Raw genomic sequence first — 27868 nt, forward strand, 5'->3', positions numbered from 1 at the left:
CCCGCCCCTCGCTCGGAGCCGCGGTGCCAGCGCCGCCTGACTTCCGCTTCCGGGGCGGTCGAGAGTCGGCTTCCGGCGGCATGACCGAGCACGTTGAGTCGGCGGCGTGCCGGAGCCGGAAAGGTCTGCGCTGCGGGCCGGTAAACGGGCGGCGGGTGGGAGTGGCTGGGTGTGAAATCGCTAACCCTTGCGAGGGAGGGGCGGCCTGGGTCTTGATCCTTGGGTTGGTGCCGCGCCGGACTTCGGCCTGGTGTCATTGTGGAGCCCTTCTCGCTGTCTCTCCCTGTCCTTGACCGCCTCTCGCGATTCCTGGAACGAGGGCCCAGCGGGTGGGTGTCCGGAGACGCCGTTTTCATTCCAGCCCGAGCCACTGATGGGCCCCCTGACCTTGGGCAGGATATGTCCTTCTACGGACTTGGGTCTCCTTATTTATTTATTTAATCAATCAGCTTTTTTTAAAAAATATTTTTTTTTATTGATTTCAGAGAGAAAGGGAGAGAATCATTGATCAGCTGCCTCCTGTACGATGGATCGTGGATCGAGCAGCAACCAGGGCATATGTCGTGACCTCCCGGTTCTTAGGTTGGCGCTCAACCGCAGAGCCGCCACTGGCCGTGCTAGCCTCCTTCTTTGGAAGCTGGAGGTCTTATTCACAGTGATTGTGAGCTCATTAAGGGCAGGGATTAACTTTTATTAGTGTTAGAGACGGTCGCTTGACCCTGGTTATGGAACAAGGACACTAGGTACTCGGTGCCTACTTCTAGGTTGCAAAACCTTAAAAAATCTGGTGAGAGCTATTGATCTCCACTTCCCACCTCTCTAACCCCAACCCCACCCATGCTCAGGTACTGGGAATTTGGCTTATTATTTCAGATATTTCACAGATCTCTCTTGATGCCCAGTCATGGGTTCCGGAGCCTGGTCAGTAACAGACACTAAAATATGTGTAGTCAGTGAAGTTCAGTTTATCATTTTTAAACGCATGAATCACTATCTCCTTCACAGGAGGAAGATAGATATCCTATTAGCAAGTTTTAATTATGGGCCTGTAAGTATGCTATTCTCAATTAAGTCTCCCAACAACTCTAGAGGAAGATATTCTTTAATTCCCATTTTGCAGATGAGGAAATTGAGGCATAGGAAAATAAACTTTTGTTTTATGTCATTCAGCCTATGAATGGTGAGGACAAGAAGTCAACTCTGTCTGAAATTCCAGTTCCCATGTTCTTAACTGCTATCTAAAAAAGGCCAAGATGCAGAAATGTATTTGAATGCGCTCTAGTAGCCTCTGTTTTTGGAGTGTTAACTATTATAGTTTTGAGGTGGCTATTATCAACATAGATGATCCCAAACCAAACATTGTGTGCTGTGAAAATTCTTTTATTTGTCTTTCTTCTTTTTCCCCCATAGTATCTATATTGCTTATTTAATAATATATTTTACATCTATGCCCATGTTATTCAACCCTTTTATCTTTAGTGAATACTGATTCAGGCATTGTTGACTGAATATGGCTATATCAGTTGTGTTGCTTTGTTCTTCTAGCCCTCCAAAATAGATGTTTTTATTTATAGTTGATATATGAGGTGATAATGTTTGGAGATTATTTTTTTCTTTTCTGTACTGCTTTTGAAGGGACTGTATCAAGAATTTTGGAAGCATTGCCAACATGTCTGATGTTCAAGAAGCCACTAACCAACTTTTGCATGTGAACCTTCATGAAAACCAGAGATATATACACGTGACAGAAGGTGTCCCCAGAAGTGAGTCCGAGCATCTTCGAGTCACTATTGGAGCCACTGTACCTACTGGTTTTGAGCAAGTAGCTGCAGATGAAGTGAGAGAGAAATTGAGATCATCATGCAAAATCAGCAAAGATCGGGGCAAGATATATTTTGACATTTCAGTGGAAAGTCTGGCTCAGGTTTGAATGAAGCAATATTTAAAATATTTTTCTAAATAGATCATTTTATGGGTATTTCCTATTGTATTTTGTATTGGGTACTGATTTGTAAGATAGACTGGTAGGTTTGTTACATTTTTAGAAGTGATACTAATATTTCCTGAGGGTGAATTCACCAGGAGAATATCATGTACCTGAAGAAATTCTGGATATCTGCTATACATCTTTGAATTTACTTTAGCATCTAGCTGAGGTTTAGATTTTGGGGGTGAAGCATAAAAGGAGAGATTTTTTTTTTAATCTGTATTAAAAAATACTTGTTCAAAAGTAATTAGGAATCACTGCAGGTGAAAAGTGAAGGTCAGCAAACTGCCATCCCACTAGAATAAAACAGCTAAGCTATATCTCATTACCACTTAAGCAACATGAGGACAGGGATTGCCTTTTTTATTTTTATTTTTTAAGTCTCCCAAGCTGTTAGTGTCTAGCACAGCCGTGGGCAAACTATGGCCCACGGGCCGAATTCGGCCCGTTTGAAATGAATAAAACTAAAAAAAAAAAAGACCGTACCCTTTTATGTAATGATGTTTACTTTGAATTTATATTAGTTCACACAAACACTCCATCCATACTTTTGTTCCGGTCCAGTTTAAGAACCCATTGTGGCCCTCGAGTCAAAAAGTTTGCCCACCCCTGGTCTAGCATATAGTAGAAATCCCACACCCCCAAATGTGTGGGATGAATTGGTAAGCAGGTATTTTCCACTCAGTATTTTAGTTAATAACCTCAATAGCTTTGTGAAGATAGGCATGATTATCTTCATTAGTCATTAGGCCTAGTAATACGTAATCTGCCCAGGGTTGCTCAGCTAGTAATCATAGAGCTGGTGCTCAAGCCCTATGCTCTTAACCCCAATATACAGTGTACCCCAGAGAGCTATGAGGGAAATATGATAAAGCTTCTCTTGACTGTCTGTATTTCCCTTCTCCCCCAAACCTGTGTTGCTCACATAACACACTAAGCTTCTATTCTTTCATCTGTCCTTCCTTTTCTCTAGAGGAATAGAAAATGTTAGATAACCAAAAAGATGGGAGACTGGGTAAATGGAAAAAAATTTAAATACAAATTATAGGCACAGTAGACACCCCCCCCCCGCCCCCGCAAATCCATGGAGAGACATTTCAAAACCCCCAGAATCCTATATATATACTATGTTTTTTCCTATATATTCATACTTATGACAAAGTTTAATTTATGAATTAGGTGATTTCATGGATATAAGATTGATTTTTGCCATATATCTTAGCAACCTCAGCATACAGTTTTTTTCTTTCCTTATTCAGTCAGGAACTTTCACCTTTTCACTTAAAGGAAACACTTTACTGCTTCTCTTGGGCATATTCAAATTGCTAGCATCACCACTCTAACACTTTTGGGCCATTCTTAAGTAAAATAATGGATACTTGAACACAAGCACTATGATACCATGACATGGCACTAAGTGACTAATGGGTGGTTAGCGTATACACTCTGGATACACTGGACAAAGGGGATGATTCATTTTTTAGATGGGACAGCATGAGATTTCATCAAGCTACTCAGAACAGTGTGCAATTTAAAACTCAAGAATCCTTTATTTCTAGAATTTTCCATGTAATATTTTCGGACAGTGGTTGACCACACATAACTGAAACCACAGATGAGAAGGGATTGCTCTATTAGGTGCTTTAAAGTCTTCGTACATAATTTTTATATTTAAATGTCAATAGTTTGTGTGATTCAAATGCTTTCTCAGAAATTTGTTTCTAACATTATTTTCCTCACCAGGTTCATCGTCTGAGATCAGTTGATAATTTATTTGTGGTTGTTCAGGAGCTTAAAGATTTCCAGTTCAAAGAAACAAAGGTGAGCTATCCCAACCAAACATGGTAGCTGATTTTCAGCCATCATCCCCCAAAAGATTATTTCTACGTTTCATGTTCTATCCTTTAGCATTACTGCTGTTTTTATCATATAGAATACTGGGAAAGTTTTTACAAGAAAATTCAGAGATTTGTTGACAGTCCATCCCAAAAGTTGTTTATTGATTTGAGGAAGACTCATTGGTTGATTCTTGTATTTACCCTGACTGGGGATCAAACCCTCAATCTAGGCGAATTGGGATGGCATTCTAACCAACTTAGCTGTTTGGCCAGGGCCCAAAAGTTGTTTCTAAAAATCAGTATTGGAGGAGGTGGAGAGTGGGCAAAATGAGTGGAGGAGGTCAAAAGGTACAAAATTCTAGGAATAAAGTAATTGGGATGCAGTTAAAAACATGGCAACTATAGTTAATACTGTTATATAGTATATTTCCAAGTTGCTAAGAGAGTAGATCTTAAAAGTTCTCATCACAGGAAAAAATTTTTTATAACTATGTATGGTGGCAGGTGTTAACTAGACTTACTATGATGATCATTTCTCAATATCTACAAATATTGTACACCTGAAACTAAAATGTGTGTCAATTATACCTTATTTTTTAAAAAGATGAAAGAATAAGAAAATATAAAAATTAATATTGGAGCCGAAACCGGTTTGGCTCAGTGGATAGAGCGTCGGCCTGCGGACTGAGGGGTCCCGGGTTCGGTTCCGGTTGGGGGCGTGTGCCTTGGTTGCGTGCATATCCCCAGTGGGAGATGTGCAGGAGGCAGCTGATTGATGTTTCTCTCTCATCGATGTTTCTGGCTCTCTGTCTCTCTCCCTTCCTCTCTGTGGAAAATCAATAAAATATATTTAAAAAAAAATTAATATTGGAGTCGAAACTGGTTTGGCTCAGTGGATAGAGCGTCGGCCTGAGGACTCAAAGGTCCCAGGTTCGATTCCGGTCAAGGGCATGTACCTTAGTTGTGGGCACTTCCCTAGTAGGAGATGTGCAGGAGGCAGCTGATCGATGTTTCTCTCTCATTGATGTTTCTAACTCTCTATCTCCCTTCCTCTCTGTGAAAAATCAATAAAATATATTTTTAAAAAATTAATATTGGAAACATCAAAATTTAAAAGAAATAAATTGTTTCACTTTCTTTTTCTTTTTTTTACTTTGTTACAAAAGATTAGCTTTGCTAATATATATGATTTCAAATAGAATTGCTTCCCACCTGTGAGCCAAAGAGCAAGTGACAGTTTGTATCATCTACAAATAACACTTTCTCTCACCATTGTGCTTTTGCCTGGATTTTTTTTCTCTAAGTTTAGTTTTTGAAATAAAGCCAAAGTACTATCCCAATAATCCTTCAGTTGTTAGGACAACAGCTTTGTCTCCAACTTGTATTTAGCATCTGATTTGTAAATATTGAGAGACTGCCTAAGCTGAAGGTTGAAAATAGATCTCGGTAAGGCTTTAGTATTTTTCCACATTGCTTTTTGGTCAGGTTTCCAGAACCAAATGCTTGAAAACTTTTTTCTATTAGTTTTATTGCCTATATGAGAAATAACCTGTTTTTAAAAACTATCATATGGTGCTTAATTCTCTAATTTTTATTTATTGGCAACAGGTTGATTTCCAAAATATCATTCAAAAACCAGTCAGCCCTGGCCTGGTGGCTCAGTTAATTTGAGCATCATCCCATACACCAAAAGATAGCAGGTTTGATTCCTGGTCAGGGTGGGAGGCAACTGATAGAACGTTTCTCTCACATTGATGTTTCTCTCTTTCTCTCTCCCTTCCTCTCTCTCTCTAAAAATCAATAAAAAACATATCCTGGGGTGAGAATTAAAAAAAAAAAAAAAATACACATACAAAAACAAAGTGGTATGAACCCACAGCCTAGAAAAAATTAAAACCAGACCTAAAAGAATTCAGAGTGAAAATAGATAAAAGTTGTAATAACCAAAAATGTACTTTCAACACTAGTATTATATCACTTCAGACTTCTGATAGTCATTGCCAACTGAATCGTTATCTGTGAAACTAGTAAATGATAGGCAGGCTACTAAACATTTTTGCCACGGAGTATTTCAAAATGTTAATAGCCACAAATAAATGTTAGCAGGCATTTAAAAAACTGGAAGTTTTAAAAATTTTAATTCTTGTTTCTAACTTGGTGGGTACTATTAAGACAGTGGAACCTCGTTTCTCGAACTTAATTAATTCCAGAAGGCTGTTCAAGAAGCAATTTGTTTGAAAACGGAATCATTTTTTCCCATTAGAAATAATGTAAATTGAATTAATCTGTTCCAGACCCCAAAATGATTCTCTGTTTCAACCTTTCTTATATTCAGTACAGGCCTAATGTACTGTTTAATCTTATAAATAAACACTTCTTAAATTTATCAAACCACCTCCTACTAGCCTTAAAGGAATTTTTCATATATCATTGCCTCCAAAATGCTATCACTGGCTAACTGCCTTTCCTTTATCTAATCAACAACAGTTTTTCTACCTATTCAATTGCCTGAGATTGCTGTTTTGTGAGCACTTTCACACCCTTAGCAACATTAGCACTCTTGATGTCCTCTTTATGTTTTAAAATTGTGCTAATCGCCAGCAACAAAAGGATTGCTTGCAAGACTTTTTGTCATGCTGAGGTATCCACATGAAAGGGTTGTTAGGTCGAAAACTGAAGTTTTGGTCGACAGTGGAGACATTTTTTTCTGAGAACAACTTAGTCGAGAGCCGAATTGTTAGAGATGAGAGATGTTCGAGAAACGAGGTTTGACTGTATTCTCTTAATTCCTGCGTTTTTTTTCCATCTTGGAGTTTGTATTATTTTGGTGTTTTTGATCTCTAATTGGTGGTAAATCTGATATCATGTAATGGTTCTACGTGAGCCAGCTTTTCGGGGTTGTTTTGTAAGTAACTACAAAAGAGGTTGCTGGTGAAGTCCCAAAAGAAGATGAAGTATTAAAGTAGATTTTCAGATCTGTGCATGGGCAACTTCTGTTGTGTGTGACCATGAAAAACTGTTAAGCCCTTCACTTTGTAGACTTTAGTTGCAACATGCCCCAGTAAAACATTGCTTTTAAACATTTGCTTCCAGCTTTTATTCTGTTGACCATCAATTTTATTCTTTGTAGCATTATACTTTCCTTGTCTTATAAAAAGCCTGTTAGTTTAAGCATTTTAATTGGTATTTTTAAGTATTCAGATGATGTCATGAATCTTTTTTTTTTTAAAGGCTAGCATCTGTGAATTATTTTTCTTTGAACGCTACAAGCTCCTGTTTCTTCTTCTGGTGGCTCACCCCCTCGTTCTGCTTGTCTATCTCTGCCTTGAGCTCTTATTTTTTCAAAGGTATAGCCTCATTACATTTTTTGATGCCATGTCCATATGTTTGGTTATAGCTTTCAACTGCTCTTTGGCATTGTCTTTCTGGTCAGTTGTTTTTTTGTTTTACTCTATTTGTTTTTCTGTTCCTTTCCTCCTTTTTCCTTTTATGTCCCTGTAAATCTTGTGCTGATAGCATTGATAATTGCTCATCTTTGAATGAGGGAGTTTCTCTTTGACCTGCTATTTAGAGGAGGTTCTCCTGGGAGAAGCCAGAAACTGTTAACACCAGGTCAGCAAGAAATCCCTCTGGTTTGCTTTGAAGTTCCTTCTGACAAAGGGCTGTGGGTGAATGAGTTCTCTTCTTTTTTAAAAAAATAGCTTTACTGAGATAATTTTTTAAAAATATATACATATATTTCAGAGAGGAAGGGAGAGGGAGTGAGAGATAGGAACATCAATGATGAGAGAGAATAATTGATCGGCTGCCTCCTGCACACTGCCTGCTGGAAACTGAGCCTACAACCCGGGCATGTGCCCTGACCAGGAATCGAATTGTGACCTCCTGGTTCATAGGTCGATGCCCAACCACTGAGCTGCATTGGCCTGATGAGATATAATTTCCACACCATTAAATTAGTTCTTTTTTGTAATATATTTTATTGGTTTTTTACAGAGAGGAAGGGAGAGGGACAGAGAGTTAGAAACATCAATGAGAGAGAAACATCGATCAGCTGTTTCCTGCACACCTCCTACTGGGGATGTGTCCACAACCAAGGTACATGCCCTTGATCGGAATCGAACCTGGGACCTTTTGGTCCGCAGGCCGACACTCTATCCACTGAGCCAAACCAGTTAGGGCTAAATTAGTTCTTTTAACTATTACTTCTTCCTAGCCTAAAGAGATTAGCACCTTCGGGGTTATTTACTATATAGAGTACTGTTCCCAATTCTTCCTTACCAATGGACTGCTTTCAGCAAATAGAACTTGTCTGTGAGGTTCCTTGTTCAGTCTCCATTTCTTTCCCTTGCTTCTTGGTACAAACGGAGCCCAGTGCACATACTTCTTCCCTGCTGTTCCCAAGAAGAGTTTATTTGCTGCAACTATGCAGACTGGTCTACACTTTATCTGAGATCTATAGGCATTCTTCCTCTATGTGAGTGGTTCTCAACCTGTGGGTCGCGACCCATTTGGCAGTAGAACGACCCTTTCACAGGGTTCGCCTAAGACCATCCTGCATATCAGATATTTACGTTACGATTCATAACAGTAGCAAAATTACAGTTATGAAGTAGCAACGAAAGTAATTTTATGGTTGGGTCACAACATGAGGAACTGTATTTAAAGAGCCAGAAGGTTGAGAACCACTGCTCTGTGTCTTCCTGCACCTGTTTGACCTTCACTGCACTTGGGAATTCTTACGTTAGAATTCCCATGTTATGGTTCAAGGTTATGAATATCATGCAGATTCTATTAAGATAGAGTTGGTATTTCTGTTGTTTTTTCTTTTATAATGGTTTCTGAAGAAAGAAAGGGACTGTACCAGTGTTACTCCACCATGTTAAACCTAGATGCCCTTTATAGGAAAATTATTTGTAAATGAAATTAGATCTGCCAAACCTGAAATTTACCATTATTTTATCAGGTTTCTAGTAGTATCAAAGCCTTCACTCACTTCCATTTCAAGTTTTAGTTCCATCAGCCAGGATTAATTTCGTTCTGCTTTGATCTTCAATGACATGTACTGTCTACCAGCACTCTGCAGTAGCTTTGTAATGGCAATGTTCTGTGTCTATGCTGTCCAGCATGATAGCCACTGGCCACCAGTGTGTGAAATGTGGCTAATGTGACTGAATTTTAAATTTTTTAAATCATTTAAATATTGGCTACATGTGACTGATGGCTGCTGAATTGGACAGCTCTGTACCACCCATTTTAACATTTAATCACGTTATCCAACAGCTATGGATTGATTGAATACCTTTTGTATATCAAGCACTTTTCTACGAGTGTGGCTTATAGCAATGGTCAAGACAGGTAAAGTCCTTCCCACCCTGCACTTAATTCTGGGAGGAACTTTGTTGATAAATGTTAAAAATGCTCTCAATGATGTGGCAGGAATGAGTCAAACACTCGAAACTGGATGGGCAAGGCAGATTTGCTCCTGCAGAAGGGTGCTGTTCCCAGCTGGAAATCCTGGGCAAAGCACAGGAATGGGAAGTCCCTTCGGGGTTTTATTTCCTGACGCGGGTCTGCCCTGCCTTTCACTCTGAACTCTGACTTGATTGGTCAGGGCTCAGAGCTCGGGTTCCCATTATTGTGCAATTGGCTAATCCAGAGGAAGGGGAGGGGTAAGGCGGAACATAAGGTGGCAGCCCCCTGAGAATATGACGGTCATATCAAAATGGCAGCGAGCTCCTTTCTTTGATGGAAAAGAGCGCTGGTTCACTCTCACAGTGAACAATATATAAACCTAGTAACTTTAGATAATGCTAAGCTCTGTAAAGAAAATAAAATGAAAGAGAAGACTTGAGAGGACTAATATTAGTAGAGCAGGTCTCTTAGAGGAAATGCCTTTTAAATTGCTATTAGATAATGAGAAGTAAGCCAGCAGTGCAGAGACGATGTGAACCAAATAATTTCCAAGCAGAGGAAGTGAGGGAGAGAATGATCCTGAAGTGATGTATGAGAAGTAGGCAGGAGTGAGATTATGTTGGGCTTCTTAAAGAATTTCGATTTTTTTAATGTGCATTGGGAAGCTATTGACAGACTCTAAACAAGGGAGGGGCACAATCAGATTTCCCTTTTTTTTTTTTTCTTTAAGCCTTGCCGAAACAAGGCCACTAGATTTCCTTTTTTAAAGGATGAATTTAGATACTATTTAGAAATTGGATAGATAAATTTTTAACTGCTCAAAATTTTTTTCTTTTGAAAAATAGTTAATATGGTCCTGGCTGGTGTGTCTTGGTGGTTGGAGCATCAGCCCTCGCATGGAAGGGTCTCAATTTCAATTCCCGGTCAAGGGCATGTACTTGGGTTACAGGTTTGATCCCCAGCCCTGGTCAGGGGCGAGTGTGGGAGGCACCCAATGGATGTGTCTCTCTCACATCAATGTTTCTCTCTCCCTCTCTCCCTCCCTCCCTCCTTCCTTCCACTCTCTAAAAATCAATGGGAAAAATATCCTCAGGTGAGGATTAACAAAAAAAAGTTAGTATGTATACACAGCACAAAATTTAAAAGGTAATCAGTGAGAATGAGGTAAGTTGCCCTCCTTTTCTTTCATCCACCCACTTCCCATCTCTGGAGGTAACCACTGTTAATAGTTTCTTATTGCTTACATTTTAATCTTGAAGCTCATCTTCTGATCTATTGTTCTGTCTTGTATTCTTCTTTAGTGATTTAATTTGTATATATTGTAATTTTCAATGAGATTTTTATTTCCTCAATTACAACCATTATTTTATTGACTCTTGTTTTGCACTCCTACCACCCTTAACATAATGATTAATGTCGTCTGTAGGCAAAGTGGAGTTTATTTGTCTAATTAAAGTGGTGAAAAATGAATGGATTTTATTCTCTGTCCCATCTAGGAAAAAGTCCTAAAGGATTTTGAAGAATTGGCTGGGAAGCTTCCATGGTCAGACCCTTTAAAAGTATGGAAAATTAACACCAGTTTCAAGAAAAAAAAAACAAAGCGCAAAAAGTTAAATCAGAATTTAAGTAAAGAGAAGATCGATAATGGAGGAGACAAAGGAGATGAGAGAGATGTTAAAAAAGAGTTGTCTAATAATGCCTTAGATTCACATATTTTAGACTACTATGAAAAGCCAGCCATCAAAGAAGAGATATCAACATTAGTAGGTGATATTTTGGCATCTTGCAAAAATGAGAATGATGAGAGCTCAAAAGAAGACACTGAACCCGAAGTGCTAAAGTTTAGAGTCACATGCAACAGGGCAGGAGAGAAACATTGCTTTTCCTCAAATGAGGCTGCAAGAGATTTTGGAGGTGCTGTTCAAGATTATTTTAAGTGGAAGGCTGACATGACCAACTTTGATGTGGAGGTAGGTACAGGCTCTGATTGTGATGATTCAAGAATGCCATTATAGATTTGTAGAATTTTCAGGCTAACTTAATCTATGGATAATTAAACAGGCCACAGAGCTAATAGTGTGTGGCTAATAAGAGCATGGGCTATGGAGACTGATATAATCCAAATTTAGATTTTGTACTGTATAACTGGAAAAAATATTCTCTCTGAGTCTGTTTTCAAATAGAGCCAGTAGTAGTATATACTTCTAAGTGTGTCCTGAAGGTTAAATGAGATAATACATTTTAAGTGTTTGGTGTAATACCTGATATATACTATGTGCTTAATAGATGAGAACTATTAAGATTTGAGTTTTCTAATTTCTAATCTAGTACTTTGTACAACATTACATGGACTTTCAGATTATAAAATTCAACTAGAGTACCTTTGTTTTAGAGGAAAAAAATTTTTAATATATTTTTTCTTTATTGATTCTAGAGAGAGGAAGGGAGAGAAAGGGAAAGAAGGACAAAGAAACATCAAGCAGTTGCTGCTGCACAAGCCCCTACCAGGGATCAAACCCACAACTTGGGTATGTGCCCTTCCAGGAATTGAACCTGCCGCCTTTTGGTGTACAGGACGATGCTCCACCAACTGAGCCACACTGGCCAGGGCTAGAGAATTTTTATAAGAGTTTATTTCAGCCAAACTGACAACATATTCTGGGGATCAATTGATTATTTCTTTTAGAGAGAGAGTAGGGGAGAGGGAAAGAGAAACATTGATGATAGAGAAACATTGATTGGCTGCCTCCTGCACGCCCCCTACTGAGGATTGTGCCCTCAATCCGAACCAGCGACCTCTTGGTGCATGGGACAATGGCCCAGCTGGAGTACATTTTTAAAACAAACCCCGGATCTCCTAAAATCAGGATATCATTGTTAATACTCATCCTAGAGCCAGCCCTCCTCTTGCTTAAATTCTGCTAGATTCTCAAACCCAGATACCTCATTTTAATATGCTTACCCTCCCTAGTCTCAATCTATTACATGGGTGATTCACATGTGAACCATACTAAATTGTTTTTAAATCTCTAACAGCTTAAAAGGTCCCTAGCAGCTGATGTTTTTACCAAAAAGTCATTTTCTGTTGCTTTTGGGACACTTGAATCTGGGGCAAGCTACTTATTCTCTCTGTAACTTTTATTATATTACATATCAAATCAGAACAATAACTCCCCATTCCTTTTTTTCCTCATAAATATAAAGAGGCTAACTAGAATACTAATGTCCAAAAGTTAGCAAGGAGGCTCAGAGGACAGATACTAGAGCCATACTACCTGGGTTCAGATCCTAATTTACAAGCACTATGACTTTGGGCAAATAAGCTGACATCTTTGTGCCTCAGTTTTCTCATCTAAAAAAAGTAGAATATAGTATCTAGCTCAGTGTGTGAATATGAAATGAGATAATAAATATAAAGTGTGTAGAACACTGGCTTGCATATGGCTAGATAAGTGACAGCTGCTGCTGCTAAGATCATGATGAGACATTTTATTTTTGTTTTAATAGTTTACATTTAATTATATTAGAAAAACTATAGGACAGAAAACTTTTCACAGACATTGAGTCAAATTTTAAAAAACATTAAGTTAGAAAATAATAGGTGATAAAGCAGATGTATTAACAATTACTTAAAAGTTAAAATTTTAGCCCTAACTGGTTTGGCTCAGTGGATAGAGCGTTGGCCTGGGGACTGTAGGGTCCCATGTTCGATTCTGGTCAAGGGCATGTACCTTGGTTGCGGGCATATCCCCAGTGGGGGGGTGTGCAGGAGGCAGCTGATCGATGTTTCTCTCTCATTGATGTTTCTAACTCTCTATCCCTCTCCCTTCCTCTCTGTAAAAAATCAATAAAATATATTTTAAAAAAAAGTTAAAATTTTAAAAATGTATATTAAGGCTCGACCTGTGTGACTCAGTGGTTGAGCATCACCCTATGAACCAGGAGGTCACAGTTTGATTCCCAGTCAGGGCACATGCCTGGGTTGTGGGCTCGATCCCCAGTAGGGGGCGTGCAGGAAGCAGCCGATCGATGATTCTCTCTTATCATTCATGTTTCTATCTCTCTCCCTCTCCTTTCCTCTCCGAAATCAATCCAAAAAAATTTTTTTAAATGTGTATTAAGAAACCCATAGACATTCAAAATATGTTTATATTATAAAAATGAAGGGGACATGATTATAACCAGCTTACAAATACAGGAATTGAAAAGAATAAAATAGATGTTAAAATTTAAAAGTTATATATATATTATATGATTTCATTTATATGAAGTTCAAAACAAGATAAAACTAATATATAGTAGAAGTAGTCAGATTAATAATTACTGGGAAGGGCAAAGGAGCATTCTGGTGTGCTGGAAATACTGTATATCTTTATCTGAGTGGCAGTTAAATTCACTGCGTTGCATACTTAAGATTTGTGTACTTTATGTAAAGTATACCTCAATAATAAAGTAAAAAATTTAATAAATTCTGAAATTTAAAAATCATAGTAATAAGTGCAGTTTGAACAATTCTAAAACTATTTTATTTTATCTTGCTTTATTTTAGGTGCTTTTGAATATCCATGATAATGAAGTCATTGTGGGCATCGCATTGACAGAAGAGAGTCTCCACCGAAGAAATATCACACATTTTGGACCTACAACTCTAAGATCTACTCTTGCTTATGGAATGCTGCGGTAAGAGAATGGGTTACCATCTAGCTTAAAGTGGCAATTTGGTTTCAGGTTTCCCTTCAAAATACTTTAATTTCTTGTGAGTTACTGTGTGGGGATTTAGTGGATAAAGAATAGGGTAAAAAGCTGATGATCTGTTTCCCTTGTGTCCAGTGTTGATTCTTTATGATCCTGAAAATATCACTTAATTACTATATCAGTTTTATTGATTTTAAAATGGGAAGATAGTTTTCATCTACCTCTTGACTGGCATTGCCGCATTGTTTAGAAAGAATATACTGTATGTTGGGAAATAGAGAAAATTTTACTGTGTTTCATTTCTGCCAGTGAAGCAGATGAAAGCAGAGATTTTTAAAAAATGTCTAATGTGTAAATGAACAGAGAGCTTTTACTTATATTTTTAAATTTTATAATCACTGCAACCTAGGAATCATCCTGGAATTTTCCACTTTCCCAAATGTAAGACCCAGCTTCCTTGCTTCTTTTCCCTGTTCCCTTTTATAATAGGTGCTTCTTTCCACCACTTAAACAGGTTGTCTTCTCTAGGTTTCTATTTTTTAGAGTGAAAAATAGGTTTGCTGTGAATCTTCAAGGATTAGTAGTGAGGAGTAAATGCAGAAACATATGCAAAATACCTGTTATATGGCATATCCTGGCAGCCCTCTTTTACCTGCTCATCCATGGAGTCACAGTTCAAACACAGTTAGAACCTATCAATTCGATGATAATAATAGAAAACTGGGGACATTTGATTAAGTCTTTATTTATTTAACAAACATCTACTGCCAGGCATGGTGGTGGTGTAGGAGCCAGGGACATGAATAGTTATTTTGGGTGCAATGATTGGAAACCTAAGTAAGCTAGTTTAAGATTTTAAAAAGTGTTGTTGGTGTGAGAAGGGGATTTATTGGAAAAATACTGAGAAGTCTTGGGGAATCCACAGAAAAACTGAAAGCCATGTTTCAAGAAGAGTAGGAACCAGATCTTGAAAAACTACCTAGTCAGTAACTTTTGTCTCTCCCAAGGGTTTGTGTGCTCTTCTCTGCTCATGTGTGTAAATGGCTGCCCGTCATCCACAGTTATGTATTCCCATTTTCAAATGACCAAATCCCTGTTGCCTAGGGCAGTGGTTCTCAACCTTCTGGCTCTTTAATACAGTTCCTCATGTTGTGGTGACCCCCAATCATAAAATTATTTTCGTTGCTACTTCATAACTGTAATGTTGCTACTGTTATGAATCGTAATGTAAATATCTGATATGCAGGATGGTCTTAGGTGACCCCTTTGAAGGGGTTGTTCGACCGCCAAAGAGGTGGCGACCCACAGGTTAAGAACCGCTGGCCTAGGGCTTCTAGTTCTTTATTCTAAATTCTTGGAAGAGAGAATCCGTTTGACATAGTCTTGGTCAAGTGTCACCCAGACCCTGGCAGCAATGGCTGGGAGTACAGGGTTGCTTACTGTGAACAGGGTTGCTAATGATTCTGTTGCCATGTGTAGAGGGGCAGGAACAGGGAGGTAGAGCTGGAAAGGTATTAAAACCAAGAATCCTGCCGAAACCAGTTTGGCTTAGTGGATAGAGTGTCGGCCTGCGGACTGAAAGGTCCCAGGTTCGATTCCAGTCAAGGGCATGTACCTGGGTTGTGGGCACATCCCCAGTAGGAGATGTGCAGGAGGCAGCTGATCGATGTTTCTAACTCTCTCTCTCCCTTCCTCTCTGTAAAAAATCAATAAAATATATTTTAAAAAAATAAATAAAAATAAAACAAGAATCCAGTGTTATCCCCAAGAATCTCAAGTCTTGAGAGGGAGGTAAATAATAACCTTACATGTAAAAATAGCATAATAGAATGTGGAAAAATTAGCAGGACAAAAGGAGAAACCTAATGAACTGTCTGAGGAGGGGGTGCTTCAGAGAGGGGGTAACATTTAAGCCACTAACAGTAATGTTTCTAATCCTAACTCTGTCACCTATTAGTTTTGTGTCTATGGACAAGTTTTGCATCAGTTTATCGGTAAAATTAGAATAGTAATAGCGACCTAGCTCATAGGATTATTAAAAGGATTAAATGAGATGATGCATGCAAAGAGTTAAATCCAAGCCTAGCAAATATAGCAGGTCCTCAAATAACATTATTTCTTATAGCATTGATGAGATGCCAGAGATGGTGGAACTTAACTCGTTTATATCCATTAGCCTGTGATAAAATTGGTTTTTTTATATGTCATTTCACTTAAAGTTGCAGAACCTATCAATGACATCAAGTGAGGAATTAACTGTACTAAGTACTCATAGTAAAGCAAATATTTTTATAGCAAAATTATCTTTAAAATTTATAAGGAAAGGAATACTGAATGTCTAATTTCCAATTCTATTTGAAACATGTTTGGGATTGTTTTTTATAATGTACCACTACAGGTTTATATGCAAAATAACGTGTTTTCTAAAGGCATACATGTATATTAAAAGATCTAGAGACTAAGTTTCATCTGTAATGAAATGGGATTTTGGATAATAGTAAAAGGATACTTTAGTTATATGTAATGCTTTTTTTTTTTTTTTTAACCGCTAAGATATAGAGTCAACATGTAATTACAGATTGATTTTTTAAATGAATATTGATTGGTGTTTCTTCATGCTAATGTAATAGGTCCTTGATTTTATAGCTTTAGAAATAGTCACTGTGGAAGCTTCAGCTGTTGGCTGAAGTCTCTTCACATAGGTTGTTTTCTTTTCTCTAGGCTCTGTGCTCCTCAACCTTCTGATATAATAGTTGATCCGATGTGTGGAACAGGGGCAATACCAATAGAGGTAATAACTTTTCTTTAGCTTTTAATAAGCAAAAGTTACATTCAGAATGTTCTAGAACCAATGAGCATATTAGACATAATGAAATCAAAGGCCCCTTTTCCTCCAAAAAAATATAAAAAGCTTGAAGCACTTTCATGTAAGGGTAGATATGAGAATGTAAATGTAGAAAAACCTAAGCTGATATATGATCAAAATGAATGAAATTGACAAAGGAATTGACAAGTTATATATATAGATTTATTCACCAAAGTATAAAATACTTGATTTAGAGTACTCCCCTTAAAACTTGGAAGTATTACAAAACCCCTCTCTTTTAGAGACTAGAAATCTAAATAGGTATTGAAGAAAAAAATGAATGTTGGGAAATCAGAATCACCTGAAAGTCTTTCATCAAACTCTAGGTCTCTTTTACATCCCCTGTACATTACCCCTCTACATCACCCTCAAGTGTCTGGGCAAAAGAAAAAGCTATGAAGCACTGTGTTCATGGATGAGGGGATATTACCATTTATAAAGAAAGAGGTGTTTGTTACTCATCCCTAAACAGAGGGCAGAACTTTCCCTGCCTTCATGTCAGAAACCTGTTAATCTGCATAAACATTGTTGAGGCCTAGGGGAGTATGCCACCTTATTCCACAAATATGTAGCAGCTAGGTATTTACATTGTGCTGACATGTTTTTTACCTCAAGTTGCAAAATCCTTTCAAGGATATGGTAGTTATTATTCAAAAGCCTATATACAATGGAGATTACATTGTATTTTGAAATTCTCAAATATTCCAATATATCAGATTATGCAAAATCTTATAATCACAAAAGGATATAGGTTAGTTTGATTTGGTTGTTCTTTCAAACTACATTTGTATTTAAGGTCTGTAATGCCTACTATAGTGTGCCAGATACTGCTGCGTGAGGGAGTGAATAAAATACTAGATTTGAGTTCTCAGATTTGTTGAGAGTCAGACAGGCATAGAAATAATTTAAAATAGCACAGTGCAGTGACAGACATGTACAAAGTGCTCTGGGGAGGAGCAAATGAAGCAGCTTGGAGAGTTAGGGTTTATGCACATGGTTAGGTCTTGAAAGATTAGTTCAGCAAGCAGAGAAAGAATGAGGGCATTTCAAACAGGGGGTATAGCAAAGTTGACAACATGCAGTGTTTTGCCACTTTAGAAAAGCACTGGACTATTGGATTGGATATCTTATTTGTTAACAATTGAAATGATTTTTTTCTTTAATCATTTTTTGCAGTTTGTGACTTCTGTTTCAATATATACTCTTGTCTTTTAGGGGGCTACTGAATGGTCTAACTGCTTCCATATTGCTGGTGATAATAATCCATTGGCTGTGAATAGAGCAGCAAATAACATCTCATCTTTACTGACCAAGAGCCAAATTAAAGAAGGGTAAATTTTTTTTCAATCCTCACCCGAGGATACACTTACTGATTTTTAGAGGCGAAGGGGGGGAAAGGGGGAAAAAAACATTGATGTGCGAGAGAACATCGAGGGATTGCTTTCTGTACGTGCTTCAAAGGGGGATCAAACTTACTATCGAGTTATGTGCCTTGACTGGGAATCAAACCCACAACCTATACAGGTCAGTGCTCCCAACAACTGAGTCACAACAGCCAGGGCAAAAAAGGGTAAACTTTAAAGTTTCTATAGCATCTCTTAGACTTAGGTATTGACTTTATATGAATAATACCCCCAGTGTATTATGGCATGATTTAATCAAAATAAACATATCGAGACTCCATTTAAATTTTAAACAATTGTTTGTTGATTTTAAAGAGGGAGAGAAATGTCAATTTGTTGTTCCACTTATGCATTCATTGGTTGATGCTTATTTTTCTATTTTCTGAACATTTTCTTGTTTTTTGGACCCTCTATACCTTCACTTTTTCTCTGTTCTATCTGTACTATTTCTTGCCTGGATTTTTTAAAAATGTTTTTATTGATTATTACAGGAAGGGAGAGGGATAGAGAGATTGAAACATTGATAATGAGAGGAACATCATTGATTGGCTGCCTCCTGCACACCCCCTACTGGGGATTGAGCCATCAACCTGGGCATGTGATCTGACCAGGAATCAAACCAGCAACCTCTTATTTCCTGGGTTGATGTTCAGCCTTTGAACCACACCAGCTAGGCTTCTTACCTAGATTTTTAATATATTTTTTTTATTTTGTTGCAATTATTGGTGCTTTTGATTGTAAAGCTTTTTTTCAATGTGTTTCTCACCCACCCATTATATCATTTTTCTTAAATTCTTTATTATATATCAATAGTATAACCCTTCATTTATGCTCATATTTTGTTTTCCTGTTGTATTTTATTTCTTAAACCAGTAGCTTTGCCTTAATGGGATTGAAATCATGCTATTATTTATTACCTTTTGTCATCTATATTAATATATGACCAAGAGGGAGGGGGATAGAGAGAAACATCAATTTGTTGTCCCACTTATTTATGCATTCATTGGTTGACTGTTGTATGTGCCCTGAATGGGGATCAAAAAACCCACAACCTTGGCATATTGGGATGATGCTCTCACCCAGGGGCGGGGAAAATCCAGCCAGTGACCTGAAAAATATTTGGTCCGGCCCTGCCGAGGCAACCGAAGATAGGACTCGAAATTCAATAAACCTGGGAACTTTTTTCATAGCAACGTAAATTTATATTAAGTGAATTATATTAAGCTAATGATGTTATAAATATTCAAATGGCCCTTGGCAGAAAGTTTCCCCACCCCTGAACCAATTCAACTACCCGGCCAGGCCCTGTCCTCTCTTTTTTTTAATCTTACCTTTCTTTGCTTCTTATTTAATAATATGATACAAATACTTGTTTCTTAATCTTAAAGTACCTATATATTCACTAATTTTACATATCTGCTTTTAGGTCTCCTGTTATTACTATGTAGATTTATCAAACTTTATCCTTCAGATATGTCACCTCACTTTTTTTTCCTCTTTAGCATTGATCCAATGTCTATTTTATCAATGTTTTACATCATCAGTTACATAATTTACTGTTGCAAGTTTTCAGTTGTCTATTACATTGTGTTGCAATCTTGTTTTTCCCCTTAATCCTTTCTCTTAAATCGTAAGTGAAGCAGATGTAATCTTTTGCACACCAATCTAACAATTCTAAATCACTTGCTCATTTTTATAAATTTGGTTTTATCTTATGAACATATACTTTCTTTCTACATTCTACTTTAAAATTTTTGATATTGTCAATATCAATTGATATTTTAGTATTTTGTACTTTATAGCAGTCTTTTCAGAGTATGTTGAAGCACCTTTCCTTTGTCCCCACAGCAAATTGTCCTGGGGCTTGCCCATAGATGCTATTCAGTGGGATATCTGCAATCTGCCATTAAGAACTGGTTCTGTGGACATTATTGTAACGGACATGCCATTTGGAAAAAGGTGGGACTTGGGTTTGTTTTTTGGGTTTTTTTAATTAAATCTTTATTGTTCAGATTATTGCATTTGTTCCTCTTTCCCCCCCCACCCATAGCTCCCCTCCTCCCAGTTCCCACCCCATCCTCCGCCCTCACTCCCCACCCACTGTCCTCATCCATAGGTGCACGATTTTTGTCCAGTCTCTTCCCACATCCCTCACACCCTTTTCCCCCCAAGAATAGTCAGTCCATTCCCTTTCTATGTGCCTGATTCTATTATAATCACCAGTTCATTCTGTTCATCAGATTATTTATTCACTTGACGTTTAGATTCACTTGTTCATAGATGCATGTTTGTTGTTCATAATTTGTATCTTTACCTTTTTCTTCTTCTTCCTCTTCTTAAAGGATACCTTTCAGCATTTCATATAATATTGGTTTGGTGGTGATGAACTCCTTTAGCTTTTTCTTATCTCTGAAGCTCTTTCTCTGACCTTCAATTCTGAATGATAGCTTTGCTGGATAAAGTAATCTTAGTTGTAGGTTTTTGGCATTCATCACTTTGAATATTTCTTGCCACTCCCTCCTGGCCTGCAAAGTTTCTGTTGAGAAATCAGCTGACAGTCGTATGGGTACTCCCTTGTAGGTAACTGACTTTTTTTCTCTTGCTGCTTTTAAGATTCTCTCTTTGTCTTTTGCCCTTGGCATTTTAATTATGATGTGTCTTGGTGTGGTCCTCTTTGGATTCCTTTTGTTTGGGGTTCTCTGCGCTTCCTGGACTTGGAAGTCTATTTCTTTCACCAGGTAGGGGAAGTTTTCTGTCATTATTTCTTCAAAGAGGTTTATAGTATCTTGCTCTCTCTCTTCTTCTGGCACCCCTATAATTCGGATGTTGGTACACTTGAAGCTGTCCCAGAGGCTCCTTACACTATCTTCGTATTTTTGGATTCTTTTTTCATTTTGCTTTTCCGGTTGGTTGTTTTTTGCTTCTTCGCGTTTCAAATCTTTGACTTGATTCTTGCGCTCCTCTGGTCTGCTGTTGGGAGTCTGTATAATTTCTTTATTTCAGTCAGTGTATGCTTAATTTCTAATTGGTCCTTTATCACAACATCGAGGGTCTCATTAGATTTCTTGAGGGTCTCACTACGTTTATCGGTGGTCTTACCAGTCTTTTCGAGGGTCTTACTAAATTTATCGGCGGCTTCTAGACAGTTCTTGAAACACCTTAAAAGTGTGGTTTTGAACTCTATATTCAGCAGTTTGCTTTCCTCCATTTCATTTGTGTCCTGTTTCTTTGTCTCCGCATTTTTTATGCTTTCTTGGTACACCCCCTAGTGGTCTTTGTGCACAGTCTTGTTGTAGTTAAGCCTTGATTGTTGTAGGTAACACTGAGGGGGATTTGACCTCCAGGCCAACTGGCTGTGAGAATCAGCTGTGTCTGCAGTGGGAGAACTTCTGTCCTGATCTCTAGGGAGGTGCTAATCTAGCCTCTGCCTGAGGCTATCCAGCAAATGCCTCTGTGCAGGGCTTGGGCGGGGCAGGACCCAGGGGATCAACAGGGCGGGCCAAGCGAGCAGTTATGGCTGCTCTCAGCCCTGTCCTCAGAGGCTCTGCTTCTCAGTGTCCCAGCAATTGCTGCAAGTACCTCGGAGAGAAAGCTGCCCTCAAGTTCTGACGGATGCCAGATAGTCCCACTTCTCCCGTTTTAGTCTGGGTCCCCAGAGACTGGCCTGAAAATGGAGCTCAGAGCCTGAGACTACCTCCCGATTGAAAAAGACAACTGCGCCCTCAGCCGCCAGCCCGCTCCACATGCACCTCCGCACCTTTGTATTTTACTTCCGCTCCGCACCTCCTCTGAGTCTCGGTATGCTTTTCTCTTTCCTTATAGTTGTAGAATTCCCACTCAGCCAGCCTTCCTGTGGTTCTGGGTGATGTCCGTTCCGTCTTTTAGTTGTATTTTTGAAGTGGTTGTGCGAGGCAGCAATTTCCGGTGTTTACCTATGCCGCCATCTTGGTTTCTCTGGGACTTAGTTTTTTAAAATGTGAGTTTTACCTTCACTTGTTATACTAGTACCCATGTGTCTTCTAAACCTGTTTCTGAGTTTATGTAAAAATCTTTCATTCCTTTTAGCAGACTATCAGCAAAGCAATTTTCACTTAAGGATTATAACAAGACTATTCAAGCACAGGTGGGGTCCAGACGGCCCGCCCAATTGGGACAGGGGTGGGAGAGTGGGGTGAGGCCAGGGGCGATTGGGGTGGGGTGGGGGTGATTGGGGGTGGAACTGACCAGGGGGGTGGGGCTACAGTTAGTTGGCCAGCACAATTTGCATATTAGCTTTTTATTATATAGTTTATTGGATTCACCCGTTTTTTCTTCTGAAAACTGAGGAATGTATTATATTTTAATCCTGACCATCACAGCAAGTTCATCCTCTTTTTAGACCATTGTTGAATTACATAATTCAAAAAGGTTGAGGAAAACTTGGTTCTATTTCTCAATATAAATTATTTTTAATCACTGATTTGGTTCCTACAATTTGACTGCTCATGCTCATTGAGGACAGTTTATATACTTACAGTTCTCAAAGTTCTTTTCTGTAAACTGATTTATCTGATTCAAAATTCTATGCAACTTTAGGGCTGATTGCTCATTTCATTGACATATAATGCTCTAGCTTCTAAATGGCAACTGTTTTTCATACCTCAGGATCTTACTGCAATGAGTTTTCCCGTTAATTCTCACCCAAGGATATTTTTCCATTGATTTTTTTGAGTGAAAAGGAGGGGGACAGAAACATGGATTAAACCAGCGGTTCTCAACCTGTGGGTCGCGACCCATTTGAGGGTCGAACAATCCTTTCACAGGGGTCACCTAAGACCACCGGAAAACACATATATAATTACATATTGTTTTTGTGATTAATCACTATGCTTTAATTATGTTCAGTTTGTAACTATGAAATTGGGGGTCACCACACCATGAGGAACTGTATTAAAGGGTTGCGGCATTAGGAAGGTTGAGAACCATTGGATTAGAGAGACACATTGATTGGTTCCTCCCACATGCGCCCTGACCAGGGCCAGAGATCAAGCCGCAACCAGTACATGCCTTTGACTGGAATCGAACCCAGTACTCTTCAGTCTGCAGGCTGATGCTCTACCCACTGAGCCAAACAAGCTAGGGCTGCAATGAGTTTTTAATAACTTCTCAGTCTTAGTTATTTTTTTGCATGTTTGACACACTGGATCTTCTGTTATAGGATGGGCTCCAAGAAAAGAAACTGGAACCTTTACCCAGCTTGCCTATGGGAGATGAGCCGTATCTGTAAACCAGGGACAGGCCGAGCTGCACTACTTACTCAGGACAAGAAATGCTTTACAAAGGTATAGTGCAGTAACTCAAAGACTCAGCTTGAAGACCCGGGAATACAGTGGTGCCTTGACTTACGAGTTTAATTCGTTCCATGACGGAGCTCGTAACTCAAATTACTCATATGTCAAATCAATTTTCACCATTACAATGGATTGAAATGCCATTAATCCGTTCCGGACACCCAAAAAACACTGCAATTGTTTTGTTAAATGTTTTTAAATAAGAAAAATGTGTTTAAAACTAACGAATATTGTATAAAAACACAATACTGAACAATAGAATGTAGTACAATACACTTGTTTTATTAAGTTTAATGTACAGCATTTACCTTGGAGATCAAACAACTTAAAGATGCTGATGGAGTTGGAGGAAAAAGGCTGAACTGAATAACTGAATCTTATTTGCTGATTTTTGCCCTTTTCGCCATGCTTTCATCACTTTCATCTACAGGAGTTTTTGATAAAAACCTGTCCGATGAGATCTGTTTCATCCTCCCTTTCAGAATATTTCTGAAATGAGTTAGGCAAGTGTCATTAAATAGCTCCATCGCACGCCCAGTTGCAATTTTTTCTGGGTGTTTCTTTTGAATAAAGTCTGAAAGTTTCTCCCACATTCCCAACATTTCCTCTATCTCACTTATAGAGATAACCTCCTCCTCTGTGTCATCTATTTGCTGCATAACCTCCGTGTGCTGCTGTGTCTGTAGCTCCTTTAGCTCCTGCGTTGTCAGTTCCTTGGAGTGCTCCTCAATTAGCTCGTTGATGTCACCTTCATCCATGTCCAGGCCCATGGACTTGCCGAGGGATACAATCTCCTCCACCACTGCCACTTCGGGTTCGAGTCTTTCAAAATCCGTTTCAGACACTACCTCAGGCCACAGGTTCTTCCATGCAGAAGTCAAGGTCCTCTTTGTAACACCCTGCCAGGCCATATCGATAATTCTGAGGCATATCACGATGTTATAGTGGTCCTTCCAGAACTCTCGAAGGGTGAGGTTTGTGCTCTCCGTCACCTCAAAGCAGTGGCGAAACAGGTGCTTCGTGAAGAGCTTCTTGAAATTAGAAATCACCTGCTGGTCCATTGGCTGCAGGATAGGGGCGGTGTTAGGTGGAAGGTAAAGAACCTTTATAAACTTGAACTCTTCGAGGATGTCATCTTCAAGGTTAGGTGAGTGAGCAGGTGTACTGTCCAGGACAAGAAGAGCTTGCAGGGGTAGGTTATTTTCCTGGAGATATTTCTTAACGTCAGGACCAAAGACCAAATTCACCCACTCCACAAAGATCTGCCTGGTGACCCACGCCCTCAGGTTTGCCCTCCACATAACCTGCAGTTTTTCTTTCAGAATCTTATGTGACTTAAAGGCTCTGGGGTTTTCCGAATGATAAACGAGCAGCGGCTTAATCTTGCAGTCACCGCTTGCATTGGCACATAGTGCGAGGGTTAGCCTATCCTTCATGGGTTTGTGGCCTGGCATCCTCTTCTCTTCTGCCGTTATATAAGTTCTCCTTGGCATCTTCTTCCAGTAGAGTCCTGTCTCGTCACAGTTGAAGACTTGCTGGGGGATGTATCCTTCTGCTGCTATAATTTCAGCAAACGTTTTGAGGTAATCCTCGCCTGCCGTTATATCCGCGCTCGCTGCCTCACCATGTCTGACAACAGAGTGAATGCCGGTTCTCTTTTTAAAGTTTTCGAACCAGCCCCGACTGGCTTTAAACGGCTCGCCCGATGCCTCGTCCATTGAAGTGCCTGGGGTCTGCTGCAGCAAATCGGCGTAAATAGCTCGTGCCTTCTCGCAGATTATAGCCTTTGTCACGGTATCTCCTGCGAGCTGCTTCTCCATTAACCACACCATTAGCAGCTTCTCCATATTTTCATTTATAGATGTCCGCTGTTTAGAAATTATTTTAACGCCCATGGCTGGAGTTGTAGCCTGTATTGACTCCTTCTGCTTCAGTATGGTGCAGATCGTAGAAGTGCTACGCTCGTACTGCTTCGCCAAGTCGATTACACGCATACCTTGGTCATGTTTTTTGATAATTTCTTTCTTTAATTCAATGTACATCATCCGCTTCTTCTCAGCACTGCCCTTCGCACTTACTTTCTTCAGATCCATGGTTGAAAAAACTAAGTTTTGCAAAATAACTGCAAGCACAAATGCGAGCACAACACTGATGCTTCAACTAAGAGCTAACCGCTTAAAGTGAACGAGTGAGACACGTGATGCTGGGCTGATGTTGTGGCATTCACTGTGACATTCGCTGCACCAACTAGCGGTGGGGTATCTGAAGCTGGCTCGTAACCCGAATTTTAGCTCGCAACTCAAAGCAAAAAATCGGCTGAGAGACGGCTTGTATTGTTAGTTGGGACACTCATAAGTCAAGGCACCACTGTATTACTTTGAGCAGGATTTGTGTTCCCTTTCCCTAATGTTTCTTATTGGCACCTAAAATTCCTGGTTGGTCTAGAACAGGCCCACAAAATCATTTGGTAGTGAGTTAAGTGTTCGACCAAATATAGCGGGCTAATTTTAAAGTCGATAATTTTGTATGGACTGCAAATGATAGAAATACCCAAATGCCCTTGGCAAAAAAAAAAAAAAAAGGGTTCCCCACCCCTGGTCTAGAAGCAGGCAAGTCATTGAAGCTAATTACTTTTATGCCTTTTGTGTGTACACAGGCATTATCTGGAATGGAACATGTATGGCGGAAAGTGCACACTGTCTGGGTGAACATAGGTGGTCTTCATGCTGCAGTTTACCTTCTGAACCGTACACCTCAAGCTTTTGTTCATCCTTCAGGACAAGATAAAGAGGAACTTCTAAGTGCAAAGAATGATTAATAGTATTTGTGCTTCCTGACACTGGAAATGCCAGAATTTTCTTGCTTTAAGAGAAAAATAGTATTTAGTATTAACAAAAATAGTTTGCTGTTTAAGTTGGTCTAAAGCTCTTCACCCAGGTTAGCAGGTGTGAATGTAACGTCTTATGAGAGAAGAACATTTCTTCCTTTGCAGCTGCTGTGAAGAGGTAGCTGGGCAATTGGTACTTTTCCTAAAATGCACTTGAGATTTGGGTTTACATTTTATTTTCAGGCTTTGTACCAGTTCCTGTTGTCCACTGTAGCCACCCTGGCCAAATGGAAAAGCAGAGAACATAATCATAGCATCTTAGGCAACATAGATACTACCTATGTACTTTTGCTATTTAGTTGCTCAAGTTCTCTTTACATCAACCTTAAAAAAGGAATTATTACACTTTGTGAAAGTGTTTGCCCCATGGTGAGATAAAATCTAACAAGACCTATTGAAAAGTTTACCATCTGCCTTAAAAATTAAAATATGCATGTTATTCAGGTTAATACATAGAGGACTAGGATTTAGCAAAGGAATTACAAAGATACATTTTTATTTGTAAATAGTAGCAAATACATTAGTAGATGAAGAATGGGACCAACAAGTCAAATTTAAAGATTTTATTTTTCAGTACACAAAAGTGGTATTGCTTTTGAAAGTCAGACATAAACCTGTCAAAATATTTTTGGTTTCTTAAAAGGACTGATTTATCTTTGAATTAAAAACTTCGCCTGAGTTCCTTGTTGTTTTCTCTTGGGTCACTATTCATATTTAGATGCTTTTCCAGCTGCAAAAAGAGTAGAAAGTGAAACTACCTCAACACTATTAAGTCCTTGTGGAAACAGTGTTTCCCTGGGTCAGAGTACTTGAGATTTTATGTGGAATTCTTTACAGTATTCAGAGTTTATTTTGTAGTTAGATTTCCAATGTCATATTAGTAATATAATAGTACTAATAATACTTTTGATGTCTTACATTTAGAATAAAAGGATAGTACTTGAAAGAACAAAGTTCAAATTAGTAGCACAGCCAACATTCCTAGTCTGGTTTTCTCTGATATACTACCTCACACTTGAGAATGAGTGCCATCATCATAATGTTGTTGCATTATGGGATCATCATAAAACAACTTTTCACCTCTGATAAAAGAAACCATTTAAACCTCTCTGGGTCAATATAGCCCACAGAACTGGAAAGTATAAGGATCACATCCATGTACACCACTGTTTATCAAATGCTTGGTACAGTAACTTCCAGAGTGGACATTTAATATTTGATGAACAAAAGAATATTTTTGAACATTGGCTTAGTTTTTATATCAAATTTGAGCCTGTTCCTTCATAGCTGTAGTCTTACCATAAAAACGTGACCAAATTGATTCAAGATTATGCAAATATGTAGAGCATTGTCTGCAATAGTTTGAAGTCTTTCCACCCTAGTATTATGTTTTATAATCTGATGGCAGGAATAGGAAATGGCTATCAGGAGTCAGAAGAGCTGGGTT

The 27868-nt window shown here is 38.8% G+C and overlaps 2 protein-coding genes across 10 annotated transcripts in view; one reads left to right on the forward strand and one right to left on the reverse strand.

Annotated features, from left to right (window-relative positions):
• Positions 1-27099, forward strand: THUMPD3 (THUMP domain containing 3). 9 transcript variants are annotated; one of them, XM_059663449.1, is made up of 10 exons: positions 1-140; positions 1636-1924; positions 3731-3808; positions 10737-11210; positions 13790-13920; positions 16657-16726; positions 18017-18132; positions 20053-20163; positions 23402-23525; positions 26191-27099. In XM_059663449.1, exons 2-10 carry the CDS (start codon positions 1670-1672, stop codon positions 26350-26352), a joined length of 1521 nt encoding a protein of 506 aa, XP_059519432.1. In that variant the 5' UTR covers positions 1-140; positions 1636-1669; the 3' UTR covers positions 26353-27099. The 9 variants fall into 9 exon arrangements, 7 of the variants coding, with proteins under 7 accessions (XP_059519432.1, XP_059519431.1, XP_059519433.1 ...); XM_059663448.1 differs by having other exon boundaries at positions 35-123; XM_059663450.1 differs by lacking the exon at positions 1-140 and adding an exon at positions 174-329.
• SRGAP3 (SLIT-ROBO Rho GTPase activating protein 3) overlaps positions 1-27868 on the reverse strand; it is a 369413-nt gene that overhangs the window by 327006 nt on the left and 14539 nt on the right. The window lies entirely within an intron of this gene.

This window comes from Myotis daubentonii, chromosome 14 (genome assembly GCF_963259705.1).
Source record: "Myotis daubentonii chromosome 14, mMyoDau2.1, whole genome shotgun sequence".
Taxonomy (NCBI): Eukaryota; Metazoa; Chordata; class Mammalia; order Chiroptera; family Vespertilionidae; genus Myotis; species Myotis daubentonii.

What these genes read in the sequence shown, in the direction of transcription:
- THUMPD3 (XM_059663449.1), top strand. Translation starts at nt 1,670, where the DNA reads ATGTCTGATGTTCAAGAAGCCACTAACCAACTTTTGCATGTGAACCTT. An exon ending in AAGAGCCAAATTAAAGAAGG is followed by an intron (nt 18,133 to 20,052) that starts GTAAATTTTTTT and finishes TTGTCCCCACAG; the next exon opens with CAAATTGTCCTGGGGCTTGC. An exon ending in GACATGCCATTTGGAAAAAG is followed by an intron (nt 20,164 to 23,401) that starts GTGGGACTTGGG and finishes CTTCTGTTATAG; the next exon opens with GATGGGCTCCAAGAAAAGAA.